The 24,000-nt window shown below is 52.4% G+C and overlaps 1 protein-coding gene across 1 annotated transcript in view; it reads right to left on the reverse strand.

Moving 5' to 3' along the window:
- LIMD1 (LIM domain containing 1) overlaps positions 1–23,031 on the reverse strand; it is a 70,466-nt gene extending 47,435 nt beyond the window's left edge. The window contains exon 1 of the mRNA XM_082848073.1: positions 21,029–23,031. Within this exon, the coding sequence (XP_082704199.1) occupies positions 21,029–22,415 (1,387 nt within the window). The 5' untranslated portion in view covers positions 22,416–23,031. The remainder of the gene's footprint in view (positions 1–21,028) is intronic.
- Between the last annotated feature and the right edge of the window lie 969 nt (positions 23,032–24,000).

The raw sequence follows: 24,000 nt of genomic DNA on the forward strand, positions 1-24,000 counted from the left end.
AGCACATCAGGACATGGAGCATCGCCAGCCCCAGGATCAGGGTCCACTCCTGCTGAGCCTGAGGATGGCCCGGCCCCCTCCTGTGGTGGATCTGGAAAGAGTGGCTTTGGGCATAAACACTGGGTTCAGATCCCACCTTGGGCACAAGTCCAGTTTCCTCACCTGCCAGATGAGTTTTAATAACATATACATTTCATGGGGTAACTTTGAGGATTAACTGAGATCATGTAAGTGCCTGCAACTGCTCCCAGCACATGGGAGGTACCCCAAAAAAGTTCATTTCCTTCCCTCCCTTTCCAGGAAAGGGGTTTGCCTCCCTAGTTACCTACCAGGCCTGAGACTGAGAATGAAAACATATCAGCCACTCTCCTGACAGGCACCCACACTCCAAATACCTCACAAAACTCCTGAGTCCTTCTGTGGGGGACCCCCAGGCACTCAGATCTGAGCTCCCCTCCGCTCCCCCAGGGCATCTAACCGCACAGAGGGGTAACTGCTCCTGCCCAGCACACATGGGCGCTCGATGGACGTTTGCTCATTGAATGAATGAATGAATGAATGAATGAGTGGATCAACCCACACACCACGCCCCGGCTCCTCTGCTGCCCATACGGCTCCGTGCATTTCCCTACTCGGCACTTTCCCAGCCTCCCGATGCTCTGCATCCACCCCACAAGGGAAAACACAGCAGGCGGGGTGCCCAGTCCCCATCTGGGTCAGAGAGGACTGCTGTGGTGCAGAGAAGCTCTGAGATTAGTGACCCCAGATCAGTGAGAAGCCTCAGACGATGGTCCAATGCCACAGGCACAGTTAAGCACGTGGAACCAGAAAGGAACAGGAATGAAAATCGTTTCTCTTTTGTTTGTTTGTTTTTTGTGGGTTTTTTTGCGGTACACGGGCCTCTTACAGCTGTGGCCTCTCCCGTTGCGGAGCACAGGCTCCGGACGCGCAGGCTCAGCGGCCATGGCTCACGGGCCCAGCCGCTCCGCGGCATGTGGGATCTCCCCAGACCGGGGCACGAACCTGTGTCCCCTGCATCGGCAGGCGGACTCTCAACCACTGAGCCACCAGGGAAGCCCCTGAAAGTCGTTTTTTTAAGGAAGAAATAAAGTCCTGAACTTTCCTCAGAAGTAACACGAAGCTTAGTTTAGAGATGCTTTAAATCCACACTCACCCAAGACGAGAAAAGGGTGTGATGGAGCAGGACAAAGACATAGTGAACAGTGCCGGTGGAACCTTGAAGCTGAGGGGACATTTCTGCTCTCTCCAGTTTCCAAACAGAGCCCTTCTTCCTGCCCTTCCTCCCCCTCCCTGGGGAACCAGAAGCAGAGACTCTGGTCTCAGTTGAGTCTCCAGCTTCAGTGCCTGTGGCAGAGTAACACCACCGAAAGATTTCCCTTAGAACAAAGGGAAAGTCTGGAAGCAGGCTTTGTTGGCTTCTATGGCTGAGCGAGTGAACCTCCCTGGGCAAGCTACTGCATCGCTCTGTCTTACTTCCCCCAGCTTCAAAACGGGGAAGTAGTCACGGGCGCACTGCAGGGCTTCAGGGAGCCTGAGAGACGGCGTGGGTGAAACCCCTGCACATCACCCCTCCATAAATGGTCCTGAGCCTCACGTGGGAACGATGGTTTTCAAACAGAGGTTTTAACATCACTTTTAGGCTTGACTGAGTGTATGTAACACAGGGTAAATCATTCATTCCTCTTTCTGAGAAAAGACAAAACATTGCTTTTTTTTTTTTTTTTTTTTTTTTTTTTGCTGTACGCGGGCCTCTTACAGCTGTGGCCTCTCCCGTTGCGGAGCACAGGCTCCGGACGCGCAGGCTCAGCGGCCATGGCTCACGGGCCCAGCCGCTCCGCGGCATGTGGGATCCTCCCGGACCGGGGCACGAACCCGTGTCCCCTGCATCGGCAGGCGGACTCTCAACCACTGCGCCAACAGGGAAGCCCCAAAACATTGCTTTTTAAGACTATCCATTTAGAATCTGCAGGATAGGTGAGCTACCTGCAAGGCACACACAGACACGAATTTCCTGGGGGACCAAGAACAAGACATCTTTCAGGAAAGGGCCTTAACAACTAACCCACCCAGAGGAAGGAGCTTGGAACAGTGATGTCCACCAGGCATGCACCGGGAGAGGGGAGGATGTGGACGGAGAAGGCTAGTTGGACGATGGCTCTAATTCTGGGAGTGAGGAATGGGGAAGAGGGGAATGAAAGGTTTTTTCTGAGCCCAGGAGTGACAGGACCTGGCCATTTTAACAGGCTCAACCTGGCTGCCAATTGGGTCAGATCTTCAGGAAGACGGTTGGCCAGACAGAAGAAAGACTTTCTGATGATCAGAACTGGCTGACCCTTCTCCGGCTGCCTTGACACTGAGCCCCATGAGCTGCTGGTGATCACAGGAGGGAAGAAGGGTTTCCTGCTGCATGGAGTGGGGAGAGGCCCCCAGCTCTCGGTTAGGACTCCATAATTACTGGCCGCTGGCCCTGCAAAAAAAGTCAAGACAGTAGCTGGGGTGACACAAAGTTCCCTGGGCAGTTCCAGAAACTAAACGGAAGTACGACTTCCAACAAGCAACAGAAATGGAAAATGCCTCATTCACTGGCTTCTGATCTCTAGTTTTGTGACATACCGAGAGGCCTTCTACCAGCACAGTTCTCACCAAAGTCTCAATTCACTCAGACGCTTAAAAAATTAAATATCTATGTGTTTAAAAGAGAGTGTCTTAACAGTGATTATCCCTAGGTAGAACCATGGGTGCCTTTTACTATTATCTTTGTCTATATGTTCTGACTTTTCTACAGTTAGTTCTGTTTGTTTAAATGTTTTAAAAATGACAAAAAACACAGAAGAAAGCTGGTGAAAAAAAATCAAACCCTTCAGAGAACACAGTTCCCTTAGCGTGTATGTATAACTGAGTCACTCTGCTGTACAGAAGAAATTAACACAACATTGTAAATCAGCTACACTTCAATAAAATTTTTTAAAAAACAAGAGCATAGGGCTTCCCTGGTGGTGCAGTGGTTGGGAGTCTGCCTGCCGATGCAGGGGACGCAGGTTCGTGCCCCGGTCCGGGAGGATCCCACATGCCGCGGAGCGGCTGGGCCCGTTAGCCATGGCCACTGGGCCTGCGCGTCCGGAGCCTGTGCTCCGCAACGGGAGAGGCCACAGCAGTGAGAGGCCCGCGTACCACAAAAAACAAACAAACAAACAAAAAACAAGAGCATAGTAACTACCAGAAAAGGGATAAAAATGTCTTGTGAAGATATTTCAACAGAAGAAGTTGGAAGGTTATCAGTCAAGCAACACCAGCTTGGAGAGCAGGTGGTTGAGAAAGTGACAAGCAGAGAGAGCCCAAAGAAACTCCTGAGCCAGCTCGAGTCAAGGACCACAGAACTGGTGCAGCCACTAAGGAAAACAGTATGGAGGTTCTGAAAAAATATAAAAACAGAACTACCGTATGATCCAGCAATCCCACTTCTGGGTATATATCTGAAGAAAATGAAAACACTGATTCAAAAAGGTACATGCAGGGACTTCCCTGGCGGTCCAGTGGTTAAGACTCTGTGCTTCCCCTGCAGGGGGCACCGGTTCGATCCCTGGCCGGGGAACTGAGATCCCGCTTGCCATGTGGTGTGACCAAAAAAAAAAACAACCCCCAAAAGGTACATGTACCCCAATGTTCATAGCAGCACATTTACAAGAGCCAAGATATGGAAGCAATGTGATCACCTATCAACAGATGAGTGGATACAGAAGATGTGCCACACACACACACACACACACACACACACACACACACACACACACAATGGAATACTACTCAGCCATAAAAAAGAATGAAATTCTGCCATTTGCAGCAACATGGATGGACCTAGAGAATATTATGCTTAGCTAAATAACTCAGATAGAGAAAGACAAATACTGTATGATATCACTTATATAATACAACACAAATAAATGATATGCAAAACAGAGACTCATGATCTAGAAACATAATACAAAATAGTACAAATGAGTGTATATGCAAAACAGAAACAGACTCACAAATACAGAAAACAAACTTGTGGTTTAGACTCAACCGAGACCAGAGGCTCTGCTCTGTGGTTTTCCCTCTCCCAAACGGGAGAGGGAAGGGAGGAGGGACAAATTAGGGGTATGGGGTTAACAGATACAAACTACTATGTATAAAAGAGATCAGCAACAAGGATATACTGTATAGCACAGGGAATTATAGCCATTATCTTGTAATAACTTATAATGGAGTATAATCTGCAAAAATACTGATCACTAAGCTGTACACCTGAAACCAATATAATATTGTAAATCAACCATACTTCAATTAAGTATATATAAAAGAACCACGGGAGGGCTTTCCCACTGCTGGTAGGAATGCTACGTGGCACAGTCACGCTGGGAAACTTTCTGGCAGTTGCTGTAAAAGTTAAACATACTCCTACCATATGATCTAGAAATTCTACTCCTAGATACGTACTCCAGAGAAATGAGTGCATATGTCCACACAAATGATCAAAGCAGACTTATTCATAATGGCTCTACACTGAAAGAACCCAAGGTTCCTCCACAGGGAAATAGAAAAACTGTGGTGTATTCATACCATGGGCTGCTACTCGGCAGTACAAGAGGACCAACTGCTGATACAGGCGGCAACAGAGATGAATTTCAGACATTGTCTGAGTGAAGTAAGCCAGACAAAAGAGTACTACAGTAGATTCTTGCTATTTGAGTCAGTTATGTTCCATAAAGTCACCGCAAATACCAAATTAGTGAATAGTGAATCACTGCTCCCAGAGGAAACACAAGGTTAGGTTCCTGTGAGCCTCTGGTCACAACGTTTTCATCAAAAAATACACAACTTGGGCTTCCCTGGTGGTGCAGTGGTCGAGAGTCCACCTGTCGATGCAGGGGACACGGGTTCATGCCCTGGTCTGGGAAGATTCCACATGCCGCGGAGCGGCTGGGCCCGTGAGCTATGGCAGCTGAGCCTGCACGTCCAGAGCCTGTGCTCCGCAACGGGATAGGCCGCAGCAGTGAGAGGCCCGTGTACCACAAAAAAAAAAAAAAAATACACAACTTGTTTTATCCATTTCTGTTTAAAGACACCTTATTTATTATATACTGTTCTTCATTAACATTGAACTCACAGCCAACAGCCCTGTAAGTCATGCCTGAAGTAAGCTTATCTAACACATGTATTTTCTCCGTAAGGCACATCACAGCCTTCTCAAGTTTAGGACCACTAGATGTCACTTCAGCCATTTTTTTTACACGTGGGCCATTTTAAACTGAGAAATCATCAACAAAGAGCACAAAAATGCAAAAAACACATTGCACTAAATAGACCATGAAAAGGACACTTGTTTACAATATGAGAGCAGAAACAAGCAGGCGGAAACTCTCCCAGATCAACCTCAGCCGGGCACATGTGTGGGGTGACTCAAATTTTTCGCCGCTCTACACATGTTCCCAAATGATCACCAAAGTGCTGTGAGTATTTGTTTTTTTTGTTTTTTGGCTGCGTTGGGTCTTCATTGCTGTGCGTGGGCTCTCTCTAGTTGCGGTGAGCGGGGGCTACTCCTCGTTGCGGTGCGCGGGCTTCTCATTGCAGTGGTTTCTCTTGTTGCAGAGCATGGGCTCTAGGTGTGCGGGCTTCCATAGTTGCAGCATGTGGGCTCAGTAGTTGTGCCTCGCAGGCTCTAGAGCGCAGGCTCAGTAGTCGTGGCTCACGGGCTCTAGAGCACAGGCTCAGTAGTTGTGGCGCACGGGCTTAGTTGCTCCACGGCACGTGGGATCTTCCCGGACCAGGGCTCGAACCCGTGTCCCCTGCACTGGCAGGCAGATTCTTCACCACTGCGCCACCAGGGAAGCCCGTGCTGTGAGTATTGATCTGGGGTTACAAATAAATTTTAGCAAGTAGGCAAATTCACAGATACAGAATCCATGAATAATGGGGATCAACTGTGTATGAATACCACATGGATCTATTTACATTATGTTTTGGGACAGGCAAAACTAATAAATGATTTTAAAAAAAAATCAGAACAGGGGTTGCCTGGGGATGGACACTGCCTGGAAGAGGCAGGAGGGAACTTTCTGGGGGTGGAACTGCTCTGTCTTGATAGCAGTGTGGGTTACACGGGTGCATGTGTTTGTCAAAACTCATCGAACTACACGTTATTTCACTGTATGTTATTTCCTTCCCTTGGCTTCCTCTGCTCTCTGGCTGTAAAGCTGGGCAGAGTTGCCCTCCCCACACCCACACGCCCACTGTCAGGCATGGGTAATGAGGGTGGCAGCCACAGGTGGACCACGGGCAGACGAGGGGCTGCCGTCTCCTGTCCGCTGGGCTTCTAAAACTGACCCGTAAGGCTGGCCAACAAAGGGACTCCATCTGAGCCCCGCCACCTGAGAGGGAAGCCTCAGCTACTTCACAACAAGCCCCAGATAAATGGGTCTCTGGAAGCTGCCTGGAAAGCCACCCTGATCTGGCCACTCTCCTGCACGCCCAGGCGAGGCCTCCAGAGCCTGGCTGGAGGCTCACGGGGTGGGCAGCCTGTCAGCGGGGCCCCCAGAGGGGCCAAATCCCAAAGGGCCCACTTCCCACCTCTTGACAGGAAACACTTCTCTAACTACAGAGACGGGATGGGTGATCTCTTTGGATGCTCTGCCTGTACTTGCTAAACTGAGGGGGCCTTTTAAGGTCCCGGAAAACTGGCTCAGCTGCAGATACCGCCTGCTTCATCACGCCCCGTGCAGACACCAGCTTCAGACCCCAGAGTATCTGCTTCCTCCATCAGAATACACATGAGCCTCAGTGGGCCTGTTCAGGGGGTGCAGGTGGCAATCATGACATCAGTCTCCTTTGGACAAACTACAGTCCTTTTGTTTAAGCATTTTTGGGTATGAATGAATCAATTGAGCTTAGCTTTCAGATGGAAAAAGGTAAAGGTGCTTTGATACTTCTGAGAAAATACTAACTGTAAGTGCTTGTCCAGCAAATGATCACCACATGCCAGAGCCTGTTCTAAGGGTTTCATATAGCAAAGCCCCGTCCAACAGAAAAATAATGCAAGCCACGTGTCAGTTTACACTTTCAAGTAGCCACGCTTAAAAAGTAAAAACAGATGAAACTAATTTTAATGATGTATTTTACTCAGCCCAACATATCCAAAGTATTCTCACGTCAACATACGATCAGTATAAGAATATTCAGGAGGTATTTTACTTTTTCTCCCTATACCAAGCCTTCAAACTCCAGAGTATATTTCATATGTATAGCACGTCTCAACTCAAACCAGCCACCTCTTGAAGTACTTAGTAGCCTCCTGTGCTGTGGCTCCCGCACTGGCCGGTACAGACTGTACTAATTAATTTAGTCCTCACAACAACTATATCCACATTTTCCTAACGGGGAAACTGAGGCATGAGGATGCGGAGCAGTCTGCCCAGGGCAGTTCCAGAGCCCACAGTTTTATATGGCTTTTCATTCCCACAAAGAGCTCCTCAAACTCTGATTTTTAGTGTAACAGGAATGTCTGCTCAGCTAAGAACACATCTGCCAGCACATCTCCCTGCTCCCATCCAAACTTCCCCAGGACTCTGCTCAGCTGGTCCCTGGAGCTCGGTGAAGTTTCCACCCAGACAAACCTGGCATCCCAACCTCTTCCGGGCCCCCACTCCTCAGCTACCCGAGACACCTTCTACACACATAGGAAAGCTCTTCCGAGTAACTACCAGTCAGGGTGAGGGACGTGGACAGCCAGCCCGGCGCTGTGTGCCCGCCACAGGGGTAACACCCCACTCAAAGCACTGCCACTCAGGAGGGCGTCAGGGAACATGCCTTCCCTCCACTGGCCGGGGCGTTCACCATTTGTTCAAGTACATACTGAGCATCTACTGTATGCCAGGCACTGCTCTAGGCCCTGGGGGTACAACAGTGACCAGCACAGACACCCCACACCCAGCAGAGGGCCAGGCAATAAGTCTGGCACAAAAGAAGCCCCACAAATTCTAATCCAGTCTCTTGTATACAGTAGGTGGTCCATAATGGCTCTTGAGGGAATATGCTATTTGGGCTTGGAACTGGAAGTGGTGATGGACAGAGGTGGGGGAAGGGTCTGGGTAGGACTGGGGTTGGGGTCGGTGAGAGCCTTGGGAACCTGGCCGGAAAGTCAGTGCCCCACTCAAGGTTCACGCCCACAACCCCTGCTTCAGGACTGCCTCCAAAGCTCTACCCAGCCAGGCAAGACAGGAAACCGTCCAGAGATGCACCCAGGTTCCACGCTGTCCTACCGAAATCCCCTCCTCCTCACATGCACCCAGGTTCCACGCTGTCCTACCGAAATCCCCTCCTCCTCACAACGTGGTCATGTCTCAAGTTTGCCCTGGGGAACAGGACTTCTCCAGGCTTACAGACTAGCCCACCTGCCACCAGCCATGTCACCCAAGTCCTTGCCCAATAAGTTCATCCTTCTACTCAGACGGGGTAGCACAGATATCAGCACAGCGCGTCACAGCTACCACCGGGAACAAGTGACAAAGAAACTGTGTCTGTAGCATCCGCTGCGTCTCAGCCCACAGGCATTGTAACTAAAACATTCTGATTTTTTACTCTGATTGCATAACATTAGAAGTACACGTCATGATTCATTCATTCAACAAATAGTTCACGAGTAACTTCTATAGACCAGGCCCCGTGTTTTGTGTATTGAATCTTATCACTAAATCAGTGTTTGGTTTTATTTCCTCACTTTCCTTATTTCTTAAGGGCTGCTTTATCATAGAGTATCCATTTTTTTCCCCAAAAGAATAGACTTCTGAGTTCATGAGCAAGGCCGATGATGACCAAGCATTACTAGTGGGAGAAGGGCCTTTTGGAGTCACCTCTGCTGGGACATGATCTCACGGAGGGACCTGGTGGGCCAACCAGAAGCGCCTGCCATCACCACCCACTGGCCTGCTGCCTGGGGCGTGTCTGTTGTTTTCCATGTCTTCCCTCCCTGGGCTTCTGCGCTCTGTTGCTGGTTTCTCTGCAAGCCAATGAGGCACCAGCTTCCACTCAACTGATGCCCGCATGCCTCCCATACAGTGTCTGAAGCGGGTCCTGCCTCCCAACACTGTCACCCTCACAGCCAGGAGTCTCCTCCCAGGCAACAGCCCTGAATCCAAAAGTGGCTCTGGAGGCTCAGAGCACAGGAAAGGAAACAGAAGTAGAAGGAGCACAGGACCTCCAGCCCGTGTCAGGTGAGGAAACCAAGGGCAGCAAAGTGAAGCATGGTGTCCAAGCCGGCACAGCCCTCAAGCATCGCCAGGCAGGCCTGCATCTTGCCGAGCCTGCTGCCAGCATGTTCCATCTGACAATAACTCTGTCAGCAAACGCCCTGGGGCCCAGCCCTGAAATCCATCTCTCTCTAAATTCACTATCTTACTGCACCAGCAGGAAGCAATGTAAAGTAAGGAGCCGGAGAGGGGAACAGGACAGGCGATGTTTCAGCAGATGGGAAACCTCTACCCGGCTCCTTGGGGCCAGCCCTGATCGTCATGTGAGCAAACATGGCCACGACTCGGCTCCACTCCGCTGAAAGGAAACCATTAATTCAGCTCATGGGGAGGTTTGGGAGAACAGGGAAGCCACTGTCAGGCTCTAGGCAGCAAAAGGCCAATCTGCTACTGTCTTATCGTGCTGAGGTGACCGTCACATGCAGTTGGGCCCAGAGCCTGCCGTGATGGGTTCACCCCGACTCAGGGCCTGCATTATAAGACGGGGGCCTTGTCCACGACGTCCTGAATGACCTGGGTCACCACACCTCCCAGGATCAGCGGCAGGACAGACCCACGCTGAACTGAAGTCCCCTCCTCTTGAATGACAGACAGCATCATGGCAGGCTTCCAGAACTTTCAATATGTTACAAAGACATGTGTGGGGGAAGGAAGGTAGAGGCCCTGCTACGCTCCTGACCAACTTCCAGTGACCGGGAGTAACCGGACCACGCTCCCCTGGGACACACAGAGACGAACTACAGAACAAAACAGATGAGGGAAGAACTTGGCCAAGTCTAAACACCGTGGCTCTCAAAATTTAAAAATAACCTGGATCTAAAATACTCCCTCGGAAACACTCAGGCAGAGAGCCTCCAGCCTTCCAGCGTGACCCTGAGATTCTGTGTCCAGCTGGTTTCCCTGGGAGGGGACAGATGAAAAACAAAACCCGAAATGGATATAAATATTTGGTGACAAGTACTACCCTGCAGTTAACACGCCTGGGAACTTTTGGAGGCCTGTTTTGTTTTAGGGTAAGGTTTCTGTTCGGTTTGCCAGATGGACTCTGAGCGTAGTTTCATCCAACGCTGGGTTTTGAGCATCTCCGCACACGGCCTGGGGTTGATACTGACCCTTAGACCAAGGCATCCTAGCTGCCCCCAAGGAAAGTGTGGGCTGGCACACCCCTGCCCTTGCCCACAACCCTTGGGGGTGTCACACAGGCACCCCTGAGGGCATGGCCTGCTCGCCCTGACCAACACCCTTCAGGGGAACAGGAAAAGTCAAGGGGCTGTGGGCAGTCAAAGCCCCTACGCAGCCCATGTATGTGCCTCTGAGCCTCCACGATTCTGTCACTGCCCGGCAGGGAGGGGCCAGTACAAGCTCAGGCTCCTGACCTGAAGATGAACCTGGGTGCACCCCTAGCCGCAAGAGTGGGATCCGCCCCTCTACCCAGCTTGGGCAGCCATCCACAGCCTGCCTCCTCATTGCTCCACCAGAGAAGCGGGAGACCTCAGGCCTGATTTACTCATAGCCACAATGCCCTTTGGGGTCCCTTTGTCAGAAAGCCACTGTGCTCCCAGGAGCTCCGAGCCAGCGCAGCACGGCGGTCAGTATCCTGGACTCAGCAAAGCTCCTTCATAAATGCATTAGGCAGGTTACTTAGGTTCTGTTCTGTGTACCTCAGCTTCCCCGTCTATAAAATGGGGATCATAAAAAAGAGTTGTTGGGAGGATTAAACAAGTTAATGCGTGTGAGATGATTAGCAAAGTGCCTGACACAGAGCAACCTGCTCAATAAATTTTAGCATAACTATCTCAGAGCTGTAACCCCGGCTAAACATCTCTTCCTCTTCCCCCTCCACGCCCTAACTGAGGCCCCTCCATTCCTTCAACAGACAACCACCCAGCCCCACGATCTGGGGCCCTGACAGTGCCAGGCCCCAAGGCCACTGTCCCATTTCAAGCCTGAGACCCAGAAACGCTGAGGGTACCGCAAGAGCCCTGAGAGATGTCCTGGGATATGCTAACAAAAACAAGCTCAGTGAGCCCCATGGCCAGTGCTCCCAGCTATCCCCCACACTAGGGACCCCAAGTTTAATTAGAATGAGAGTCTCAAGAGGCCTCTAGAGGGACTTCCCTGGTGCTGCAGTGGTTAAGAATCCACCTGCCAATGCAGGGGACACGGGCTCGATCCCTGATCCGGGAAGATCCCACATGCCGCAGAGCAACTAAGCCCGTGAGAGCCACAACTACTGAGCCCTCGTGCCACAACTACTGAAGCCCACGTGCCTAGAGCCCGTGCTCCACAACAAAAGAAGCCACCGCAATGAGAAGCCCACGCGCCACAACGAAGAGTAGCCCCTGCTCGCTGCAACTAGAGAAAGCCCGCGCACAGCTACGAAGACGCAATGCATCCAAAAATAAATAAATAAGTAAATAAAATAAATTTATTTTTTAAGAAAAGGGCTCTAGGGTGGGTGACCCCCGTAATATCAGTGGCTCCCCATGTGTGGTTGTTTCCTACAGGAAATCTTCAGTCCTTCCTAATCTCACTTTCATCAGACACACCGCAGAGCAAACTGGCTTCTAGCTCAGTAAACGCTTCTACATCTGGCCAAAGAGCCATGAACCACAGCACACCATGCAGCCTGCATCACCGCGGGCTCCGGCCACTACTTGGGACTGGAAACTTTCTGCAGAAAATCTTAACACTGATTATTCTAAGGGTGGCAGGCATGTCAGTGATCCATGGTTCTTGTTTTAACTGTATGTATTTTCCAGAATACCTACAGTAAAAATGACTACCGCTTACAACTGAAAATGTAACTGTAACTAAACAAACAAAAAAGTTGTTTCTTAATTCTGTAGAGGCCTGGAAGGGAGATGAGATGCTAGGCCATTCGGCCCTCTACCTTTCCGGGCTCTCGCCACTGTGGACCATACTGCTGCCCAGTCCCTTGTTACTCGATCAGCTAAAATCAGGCATCCGATTGTACCCACAGCCAGAGCACTTTGGGTTAGGAAGAGCCCTCAGAGGTGGCCCTGGCTCAGCACAGAGGAAGAGGAAGCAGCCCCACATCACACCTGGGGCTGTTGGTAGGCTCGGGCCCAGAACACCTGGTTGCTTCACCCCCAAACACCTGCTGCATTTCTTCCACAGTTCCTTCTCCTGAGCGGGAGATCCAGAGATGTAAAGAAACATAACTTTTAAAAAAAAAAACCTCTGGCAAGAATAGTCATGTCTAAAGGTCAATTCGATGTTCTGCATTATGAATGGAAAGAGCAGGAAAATTAGATGGAAAAAACAAGACATTTTTTCCTGGTCACAGAGGAACATTCCGAGGAGGGAGAACCTCAGAAAGACAGCCTGATGGGATGAGGCAGCTGCCGTGGGAAACAGCTGTCAGGACTGGCCAGGGCTACAGCTGGAGACCCGCCACCCCGAGGGGGATGACAGGGGGGCAGCAGCGTGCTGGTCAGAGGACGTGGGCTGGGGAACAGCAAGGGCAAGGGCCCTGTGGTGGGGAAGAACTCCATTAGCTCAGGGACCGGCAACAAGGCCAGTGCGACAGAAGCCGGTGATCACGGTGGGGTTGGGGGGACACCCCGAGTGCAGGCCTGAGGCCGGGGTGACAGAAGAGTGGCTGTCACTCCAAGTGCAAGGGCTGAGTCTGACCCTCCAGTGTCCTCCCAAGCCCAGTGCTAAGAGCACAGTGGGGAGTGGACAAGCGTGCCTTGCCGACATGTGGACCCAGTGAACAGATGAATCACTCTGAATGAACTGTAGGGGTTGCTGATCGTCCCCCTACCCCGAACTCTCAGAAGAGAAATCCTGTGGGGAGAGCGGGCAGTAGGGACAGGGCTAAAGCATATGATGAAAAGTCCATCCCTCCAGAGAACACAGAGGACCAAAACAGTGTTGGAGCCCTGACCACTGACCACACGGGAGCAGCCACCGGTACAGAGTGAGCTGGATGGCCCTGCTGACAGCACCCACTCCTTGCTGCCCCAGCCTCAGCTCAGATCAGCCACGCGTTCTCCATCCATCCAAAAACCTGCCATGAAAGGTTTCTTAATTATCTCAAGGTTTCAGAAGTTACTTCAAACCACACGATTGCTCAGAAACTCATGTTTGGGGACTTCCCTGGTGGTCCAGTGGTTAAGACTCCGTGCTCCCAATGCAGGGGCCCGGGGTTCGATCCCTGGTCAGGAAACTAGATCCCGCATGCATGCCGCAACTGAAGATCCAGCGTGCACAACTGAAAAAGAGAAAGATCCCGTGTGCCACAACTAAGACCCAACCCAGCCAAATAAATAAATAAATATTTTTTAAAAAAACCCTCATGTCTGCAGTCAGAAGTCACAACTCTCCCTGGCGGGTAGTGGTGACTGTAAGAGGGCACACGCAGGGGGCTTCTTGGGTGCTAGTCGTGCTCTGTGCTTTGATCTGTGTGCTGCGTGTCTTCACTTTGTGAGCATCTACAATATATGTATACTATATATCAATAAAAATTTTAAATATAGGGCTTCCCTGGTGGCACAGTGGTTGAGAGTCCGCCTGCCGATGCAGGGTACACGGGTTCGTGCCCCGGTCCGGGAAGATCCCATATGCCGCGGAGCGGCTGGGCCCACGAGCCATGGCCGCTGAGCCTGCGCGTCCGGAGCCTGTGCTCCGCAACGGGAGAGGCCACAACAGTGAGGGGCCCGCATACAGAAAAAAAAAAAATTTTAAATATATACCTTCCTGGTTTTGAGGGGAAGATTACCTGGCCTACAAAAAAACATGCACATAAGCTACTCAATTTCTAAACAGCTGGGAATCCCCATGTCTCAGGGTGCACGCTGGCTAGACTAGACAGGCAGAATTGTATTCTTTTTTTTAAAATAAATTTATTTTATTTATTTATTTTTGGCTGTATTGGGTCTTCGTTGCTGCACGCAGGCTTTCTCTAGTTGTGGTGAGCGGGGGCTACTCTTCGTTGTGGTGCGTGGGTTTCTCATTGCGGCAGCTTCTCTTGTTGTGGAGCACGGGCTCTAGGCACGTGGGCTTCAGTAGTTGTGGCTTGTGGGCTCTAGAGCACAGGCTCAGTAGTTGTGGCACACGGGCTTAGTTGCTCCGCGGCATGTGGGATCTTCCCGGACCAGGGTTCAAATCCGTGTCCCCTGCATTGGCAGGCGGATTCTTAACCACTGCACCACCAGGGAAGCCCAGAATTGGATTCTTGAGTGTCATTTACAAAAGTTACCAAAGGATCAGAAATTTACTTCCATGGCTATAGAAGCCTGGATTCAGCAGGTCCAAATTATGGCACCATGTCTCCAAAAGGAATGTGCAGAAGTTCCCACACTTGGTCATGCCAGCTACTCAGACAGGGCCAGGTAGTTAATGATCTTCTGCCCACTTCTGCTACTTCAGCACTTGGTTTGGGTTTACTGCAATGCCTGATATCTGGGGGGTAAGCAGGGCCTCTGGGGTGCACACAGGCCCCTGTCCTGAATTCTGGAGGGGCCCCTCTTCTACAGGATTGGCCCATGTTGTTTCCTTTTACATGACAAATGCTCTGAAAATCACCCTCAATTCTGCATTCAAGGCTGGACTTAAGCCCCATATTTCAAGCATCTGTTGCTGTTCAAGTCAGATAAGACGTGCTTGAAAGGTCATTAAGACAACACGCAGCTCGATGCTGAAGAGACTGTCCAATGGGAGGGAGCAGATGGGACATTTACGGGTTCCTTGTCTGGACTGCTTATTTCACCTCCTGCGTTGCTAGTAAAATGAAATCAAGTGTGACAGGCTCCCTGGTCCCTGGCAGGGCAGGACCATCCCCAGAAGGAGTCACACTTGTTCTCAGGCTCTCAGGCTAAGGCAGGCCTGCCGTTGCAGTTTTCTGAGTTCAAATACTGCAGCAGGAATGTCCACCCAAGACAGGAAAACTAAAGACAGAGCCAGGTGCTTCTCTCTCCATGTAGGTGGAGAAGGGCCCGTCCGTCCACCTGCTGGGTGACAGAGACCCTGAAACCAGCTTCCTCTTGCCTCGCCACCCCGCTGGTGCCTCAGAGTGTGGCTCTCGTGGGCGGCACTAGCAGTGCCTGGTCCCCCAGACCCACACACAGTAGGGAGGGAAGGAGCCGGGGGCTGCAGGTCCAGAGTCCTGACCATGGGGAAGAAGGCCTGGAAAGGGCAGGGAGGCCACTGATGCCCCCACAGCAGCTGGGCGGAGAGTGAATCTGGAGGGGCAAACGGAGAACATCCAATTCAGCCCCGAAAGACCACCTAGTTCTCCCGTGCGAGCGGCCAGAGCCCCACCTGGCGTGGCAGCACCACTGCGGACACCTGTGTGGTCCTGAGCATGTCACGGGCTTGGCTTCTCAACTGTAAACAGAGAATAACAGAGTCTGCCTGTGAAGGTTACATACAGGCGCTCAACAGATGTCACTATGGTTAAAATCATGGCCAAGGTCACCAGGAATGGGGTCTTCTCTGCCCGGGACTGAGGATGTGGTGGACACCCAGATCCCTTCGCTGAAGGAGTCTTGGCCCAGCCGCTGGGGGGGCAGGAGGGAGCCTCACCTGTCAGCGACTCAGAGCCGCCTTGCCCGGTCACCTCCACGCCGGGGCGGAACGCGGGGCGGCCCTGAGGGCTTTTCCAGCTCCCGAGCCCCCTTGGGGTCGACCCAGGCTTGTCAGGCCCGCACGGCAGCTGGGGTCCTCCCTGCCCACTCCTGCTTCCTCCTCCTCACTCCACAGTTAGGGTCCCAAGAGCACCCTTAGTCAGCCCCCTGCACGCTAGACTCTGTCTCAGAGTCAGCTTCCCGGGAAACCCAGCCTGTGGCAGGTGGTTTATTTGTGTCCTTTTTCCTTAGAAAGGGGGGAGATGACCAGTGTGAGGAGGACAGGTGGCTACCGTGGAAGAAAAGACGGGTGAGAGTAAACAAACGGCACGAGGGCCTCTTCACTTCCTCTGCAGGGAACACAGTGGTGTGAAAACAACCACACGGTGGGGTGGGGGGCATCTTCTGAGCGCAAGGCCCAGGGAGCTGGAGACCCAACAGTGTTCTCTAAGGAGCATCAAGAGTTTGTTCTTAACTCTTTCCTCAAGGACTGGAAGACACAAAGAGGCCACAGAGGAACATGGGAGAGAAAGAGGGGGAAGAAGTGCCTCCCTGGGGCCAAACTGTCCCGAAGCCACAGAGACCTGGCCTTGGAAAGTGCCAGAAGAGTCCTCGGTGATAAGCTAATCAATAACTGGACACTGAGGTGTCTTCAAAGCCAAGTGTCCTCCAGGGTGGTAGCAGGGATTCACAAGCTCTTCCCACAGGTCGAATGCCCAGGAAGGGGTCCAGGTAACAACCCAAATAGCAACTTTGCTTTGCTTCTGGCTAGGATTACATCGACTTCGATGATGACTGTTAACATTACCCTGATTCTCTCTGCCAAGAGCCCCGTATCAATAGATATTCTTCTATTTAGAAATAAAATTTCATCCTTATGTAATAAATGTAGCGTGTTGGACAGACTAAATCTTTCAAATAACACCAGATCTAGCGAAGGGAAAGACATCTGCCGATGTGAGCCCCTCAACCAGCCAAGAGCCTCGTACTGTGGATGAGTGGGGAGGCCTCAAAGGGACAGTTTGTCCAAGGCCCCACAGCAGGGCTGGGCCACATGCTGACGGCCAGGTGCTCAGAGGAGAGACGTCCTCCTTGGCCACGTGGCCAGTCCCGTTAGAGTGGCTGGGAGCCCAGCTGCCAAAGCAGGTGGGGGCAGGCCCTCTCCTATACGATGGGCAGTGGGGTCCCTGGCATGACCTCTGCGGAGGGCAACTAGGCAACAGTTAAAGGCCACAAAGCCCCCAGCCCTGCAACCTACCCCCCGCCCCGCCCCCGGGAGTCTGTCACAAAGCTAGGCTTTCACCTTGCAGTTGGCCCTTCCGAGGTCCACCACGAGGCTGCTTACGTGACCCGGGGCACAGCCACAGAGGGTGACACTGAGCCAACTCAACGTGTGCTGATGCAGAACAGCTGCCAAGACGCACTGTTCAGAGGGAAAGAGCAGGCGGCCAGCAGGCCACAGGGAGATACACACACATACCAGGGAGATACACACACACATACGCTCATCACACGCAGGTGGCCAGCAGGCCACAGGGAGATACACACACACATACGCTCATCACACGCAGGTGGACAGCAGGCCACAGGGAGATACACACACACAGACACTCATCACACGCAGGTGGACAGCAGGCCACAGGGAGATACACACACACAGACACTCATCACACGCAGGTGGCCAGCAGGCCCACAGGGAGATACACACATATACACTCATCACACCAGGATGCTCGGCTAGAAACCGGGGTGAGAAAGAGACTCATTTTTCACGCTATGTGTTTTTGCGTCTTTTGAATTTTCTACACGTGAATGTAATGCTTAGTCAAAAAATAACTTCAATATGATTCCCTCTATATCAAATATCCAGAATAAGTAAAGCCAGAGAGAGAGAATGTACACTGGTGGTTGCTGGGGGCTGGGAGAGTTGGGGGATTAGGGAGCAACTGATTTATGGGGTGGGTTTCCTCTGGGGGTGATAAAAATGTTTTGCAACTAGATAGAGGTGGTGTTTGCACAACACGGCGAACGCGCTAAATGCCACTCATTACTTTTTAAATTAATTCCAAATTAATTAAAATGATTAATTTTATGTTATAGGAAGTTTACCTCAAGTAAGGAAAAAACAACCATAAAAATAAATAGATAAATAAAGCAGACTTTCACATCTGTGCTTGGGAGGCAGCTGGGCAATGCTGGTTACAAAAAGGGGCAGGGAGCCCCAACTGTGGGCCTCAGACCCCAGCTACACCCAGTCCCCCCTGTGAGACCTGGGATCAATCATCTAACCTCTCTGAGCTTCAGTTTCCAGGTCGGTGAAATGGGCTTCCTAAGATTACATGAGTAAATTAAACAGTGTCTAGCACATTGCCTGGCACAGCCCAGGTCCCGGGGCCTCTGCTCTTGCTGTCTGCCCTGCTGGGAAAGCCCTTTCCCTGGGCAGACTCAGACTCAGGGTTTACCCCCTTGCCTCCTTCAAGCCTAGCTCCAATGCCACCTTCTCGATGGGATCTTCCCTGATCACCTGATTTAAAACCAGAAACCTCCCTGCCACTCCCTGCCCGGAGGCTCCATCCTCTCCTCTTCCTATTTCTCTCCCTCATACTTGCTTATTTATTTGGTTCATCTCCTGTCTCCCTCTACTGCACTGTCTGGTCTGGGGAAGCAGGGGTTTCTGTCCGTCCCATTCATTATGTACCCCATGGCCCAAAGTAGGCACTCAATAAACATGGGCTGAATGAATGGCTAGTGTTAGCCAGTATCTCTGCTCTGAGGCAGTGTATAAACTTGCCTCCCTGAAAAAATAAAACTGCTGTTTTGTTGTTTAATGAGCTTGAATTCAAAATTCAAGATAAATACTGTATTTCATGTGTATGTGGAATCAAAACAACAACACAAATGAACAAACACAACAAAACATAAACAGAGTTATAGATCCAAACAGGTGGTTGCCTGAGGGGACAGGGGTAGGGAAGGAAAGAAATAGGTGAGGGAAAGAGGTACACACTTCCAGTTGCAAAACAAATGAGTCATGGGTATGAAATGTACAGTGTGGGGAATATAGTCACTAACTACATAGTATCTTTGTAAGGTGACATATCGTAACTAGGCTTATTGCAGCGATCAGTTCGAAATGTATAGAAATACCGAATCACTGTGTTGTGTAATAGGAACTAACATAGCGTTGGAGGTCAATTATACTTCAAAAACAAACTCATAGAAAAAGAGATAAGATTTGTGGCTCCCAGAGGTGGGAGGGGGGTGGAGCGGGAGAGGGGGAATTGAACAAAGGCAGTCAAAGGTATAAACTTCCAGTTATAAGGTATATAAGTACTAGGGGTGTAATGTATAACATGATAAATATACTTAACTCTGCTGTGTGTTCTATATGAAAGTTAAGAGAGTAACTCCTGAGTTCTCATCACAAGGAAAAAGTATTTTTTCCTATTTCTTTAATTTGTACCTACATGAGATGATGGATGTCCACTAACCTTACTGTGATGATCACTTCATCATGCATGTAAATCAAAATCATTATGCTGTACACCTTAAACTAATACAATGCTGTGTCAATTATATCTCAATAAAACTGGAAGAAAACAATTCAACAACAGTTTGAACTAAAAAACCCACAGTTTTTCCAGCCAAGTATTATTCCCAAAGTGGGGGATTTGCAAAGGAGAAGAGATGATTCACAGTAAGAGGGTGCTACGTGCTCTAAAACATAAACCAGTAAACAGTTCACAGTAAGAGGGTACCCTAAAACATAAGCCAGTAAACAGTCCCCCCAACCTCTGACTGCCCAGGGTGGTGTGAGAGCTGTTCCCGCGAGGCTCTCATGAGAAGCGTGAACACAGTGCTAGCTTGAGTGCCTCGGACCCCACCCCTCCAAGCACCTTGGGACAGAATCACTCACTGACGCAGAATGAGGTAGACGGAAAGGAGCAAGCCGGTCACCCTCCCTGTCCAGGGCCTTCCTGGACCCTGCCTGACAGAGCTGCCACCCCAGCGGCACTCAGCTTCCCACGGTTCACAGGCCTCATGGGGGGAAATCGTGACCTCAGTTGTGCAGAGTTCAAAAATGAAAAAATAAAATAAAAGCAACCCTCAGACTCTTCTAAAAGTAGGCTGTCTTTCTAGTTAGCTCTCCTATGAGACGGCTACATCATTACTCAACAGAAGCATATCACTGCTTTTCTGCTGCCTCCAAGCCCTGTGAGGAGAAAAAAGCTGAAGCTAGCAGTCTCCAAGAGTTTGTGGCTTTAAAAGAGAAGAAAACAAAACTTGCAAGTTGGAGTGAAACCAGCAAGAAGCATCTTCTATCCTCTTGGGAGCCATGACTGTGGGTGTAACCTGGCTGCCAGCTGGAAGCGGGGGCGGGGCGGGGAGGGGTGCTGTTCCTGAGTTAGAAGTTATAAGTTGCCTAATGCACAGGTCTCAAATTTCCCAGAACGTCAGGATCCTGGGCTGGCTTGTGAAAATGCTGATTGCTGGGTCCCACACCACAGTTTCTGATGCCGTAGGCCTGGGGTGCAGCCTAAGAATCTGCATTTCTAACTAGTTCCCAGGCTAAGGGTCCAAACTACACTTTGTGAACTACTGCTCTAGAACAAAGCCTTCCACGTCAGTGTTTCACCTCCTTCAATTGAACACAGAACCTGCAGGCAGACACGCGCACACATAGGGAGCCACCGAGAGCCCCTGCCCGACCACTGGCCCTCAAACAGTCAGAGCCACCTGGCCCAGCCAGCTACAGATGGAACACTCACGGGGTACCTGGACCTGAGAAGCCCATTCAAGTCCTGCCTGAGCCGGTCACTGAGAGAGGCTCTAAGTCACCCCCAAAACCTTTGAAATCCAAAATCACAGCATTTCCCTTTTGGGGGAGCAGTCATGAGTAATGCTGCCCTTCGCACATGGGTAACACCCAGCTGCAAGATCCGCTTTCTGCCTAGGGATACTTTCAAGTTTCTTTTCAACTTTCAGAAGAAGCAGCTGAAAGAGGAACACACACACAAAGGCAGGCCACTCAAGGAGAGCTACAGCATCCCTGGTGGGGGGCACTTCCCCCAAATGCCCCAATGCAGGGGCCCCATCACCCACTATGGGCAATCACACCAGTCTCTCACTCACCAAAGTAATCGGCCTTCGGGTGAGCATCCATCTCACGCTCCAGACGTTGGGTGAGGGCTTCCAACTTCAATTCGGCAGCCGTGGGTCCAAGCTCAGGGCCCGGGAGGAGGGTCTGGCAAGGCAGCCTCACCCTGGGGGAACCGGGGCTCTCTGGGAGCACAGGCCCCAGGCTGCCATCAGAGGACCAGCCAGAGGGACTTTCTTTACAAGATAACTCAGGCAAGGTAGACATCACTGGATGGACAAGGCTGAGCTTGGGACCAACGCCAGGGTCTGTACAGCCAGGCTTGGGACCCGGCCCAGGGACTGCACCCAGCTGCATATTGTCCATGCTGGCTGGCGAGGATGAAGGCGCAGAGCTAGAAAGGTAAGATTTGGGGCCATCCTGGAACCAGGGTTGAGGGTCCACAGTGGGTTTGGGCATCATGCCTGAAACCTCACTCCCTACCCCCGAGTTTGTTCTTGGAAGAGGTCCCTGACTGGAGCGGTTCAGGGCCAGGGGCGCTGAGAAAGAAGGGGTCCTGGGCTGAGCAGGTCTCGGTAGGGCCCCGTTCTCTGGGCCTGGGGAAGGGAGGCCAGGGCTCACTCGCTGGGAGGAGGCGGTGGTCCAAAGAGCAGCTGGCTTCTCACTGCTGTGGCCACCAACAGCACCATCCTGGCTGCTCTGCAATGACCTGCTGGAGCTCGGGGAAAGCTGCTGCTGGTATAGGTGATGGACCCTGGAGGGTGTGGACAGTGGCGGGCCACTCCCTGGCGTGCCAGACCACCCACTTCCTACACCCAGCCTGATGCTGGGGGACACTGCTGGTTCATCGCCCCAGTTGGGGCTTGCCAAAAAGAGGTTGTCATAATAGTCTCCGTGGGTGAGGCAGGAAGGATCCTCACAGGGGCCCAGCCGATGGAAAGCAGACATCTCAGAACTCGCCACGCTCTCCTTGGATCCACAGTCCTGGCTGCCTTGCCTTGCGCCACGGACACACAGCTTGGCCCTCTGTTCCTGGGGTGGGGACAAGGGCTGCCCAGCTGCTATGGTTGTGGCTGTCCCAGGGGCCACTGTTGAGGCAGCGAGAGGAGGCTTCGCAGCGCCATCCCCCGTCACCTTGCTGCCCCCATCAGCTTCCCGGTGGGCCTGTGGGCCCAGGCGGCCCCCACCGTTCACAGGACCTCGGCTGCCCCTGGGCAGGGTCTCCTCCTGCAGGAGCTGGTGCGGCTGGTGCAGGTGGATTTTGGCCATCTTGGTGGCAAACACCCTGCGTGTTTCCTCAAACTCCGGGTTGTTGCTTGCACCCTTGTCCACTCGGAAGAGTCCATCCTTGGAGGCCTCATACATGTTCAGGTCCTCAATGAATTTACTGGCCTCCAGGCCCAGGTCGTCATACTTATCCATGTTGCTGACAAGTGTCCGGGCCTAGCCTAGACGCTGGGTATTGAGTGTGTGGAGGTGGGCCGGTGGAGGTGCTGGCGAAGGGCAGAGACTCACGTCCAGCCCAGGACAGGTAAAGCCTTCCACCTGCCCAGCATGAGAGTCATGACCCCAGGCCTTAGAGTCCAGCCGAGGGTAAGGCCTCAAAGTCACTTGGACCAAGTTTGCTTCCAATTCCCTTTCCTCTCGGAGGTGTCCACGTGGGGGTAGCTGGTGGCACTTCGCTGTACGAGCTGGCTGTGAGTTCTTTTCTCTGTTTCAAATCATAAAAGGAAAAAGAAATAAGGGGGGGGGGGGAGGAAAATCACATCCTCCTTAAGCAACCAAACTCGGAAACCCACAACAAGGCAGCAGCCGCTGGACGGGGTTAAGTCGCCCAGAGCGAAGAGCGCAGAGGCCGCCTACCCGCCGGGCCGGAGCAAAGGCGCGGCAGCGGGAGGCGTTGGAACGTCCCGGGCGCTCGGTCCTCCGCTGCTTCCCCTGGTGGCGCGGAGCTGCGATCCTGGCCGGCGCGGAGAGGGATCAGGGTCCGGGGCACAGGGGCCGGCCGGGCCCCGGCAGGAAGTTCACGGCAGCCGGGCGGGCGGCCTATTGTCCGATGGCGGCGGTGGCTGGGCGCGCGCGGACCGGAGGGCGGCGGGACGCGGAAGTGAGCGCGCCGGACGCCGTCCCTGCAGCTCGGTCGCCGGCCGGGCACGTCGCGGGCCTGCGAAGAGGCGGAGGCGGAGGAGGAGGCCGAGGGGCGGGGGCGCCGGCGAGGGGCGGGGTCGGCGCGCGCAGAGGCTGGCGCCCCTGGGCAGGCCCGCGCCCGACCGGTCTGGGGAAGCTGGAGGTGTGTCCCGCGCGTCTCTTCCAGCGCTCGAGCCCGGTGATGGCGCCGAGTTCCCCGCCGCCACTGCCGCCCCCTGAGAAGCCTGGCCCAGCTCCGGTCTTCGGGCAGGGCTGGGCGGGGGCCACTCCGTGGAGATGGCTGGCAGGCGGCCTGGACAGCTTGCGTGGAGACGAGACGGGCCGCTTGGAGTTTGCGGGAGTCTGGAGGGCGCGCGCTCCTCTCCCCACCGTGCCTCAGTTTCCCGGGTGGGAAGCCAGCCCCTTGTGCCGCCTCTGCCCCATCCGTACCCTCCCCCCTACACGGGGATGCAGGATTGGCGACCCAGGGTGTCACCCGTGGGCTGGCCCAAGTCCTCCTAGACAGGTAGAGAGACTGAGGCACCGAGGGGGAAGTGTCCAAGATGCCATCGTGACCAGCAAAGCGCGGATGCGAGCCCAAGTCCTCTGAAAGGGTTAAAAGTCATGTTGTTGCCCGGAGCGCGCTTATTTGAAGTCCTCTGTGCGGCAATAAAAACACGTGCCCTGGTGGCTCGTTATTCACGAGGGGACTCCTGACCCCCCCGAATAGATCCACGCGACTCTGAGGGCGCCGGGCCTGACTCCTGGGCGCCCTCGCATGGCCCAGCACTCCCTGCACCACCTCCGAGGAGACCCTGGAGAGGTTTCATTTCCTGAACAGCGGCCAGCGTGATCCCAACGCAAATACCAGACCAGTCAC

This window comes from Leucopleurus acutus (assembly GCF_964270905.1).
Source record: "Leucopleurus acutus genome assembly, chromosome: 10".
Taxonomy (NCBI): Eukaryota; Metazoa; Chordata; class Mammalia; order Artiodactyla; family Delphinidae; genus Leucopleurus; species Leucopleurus acutus.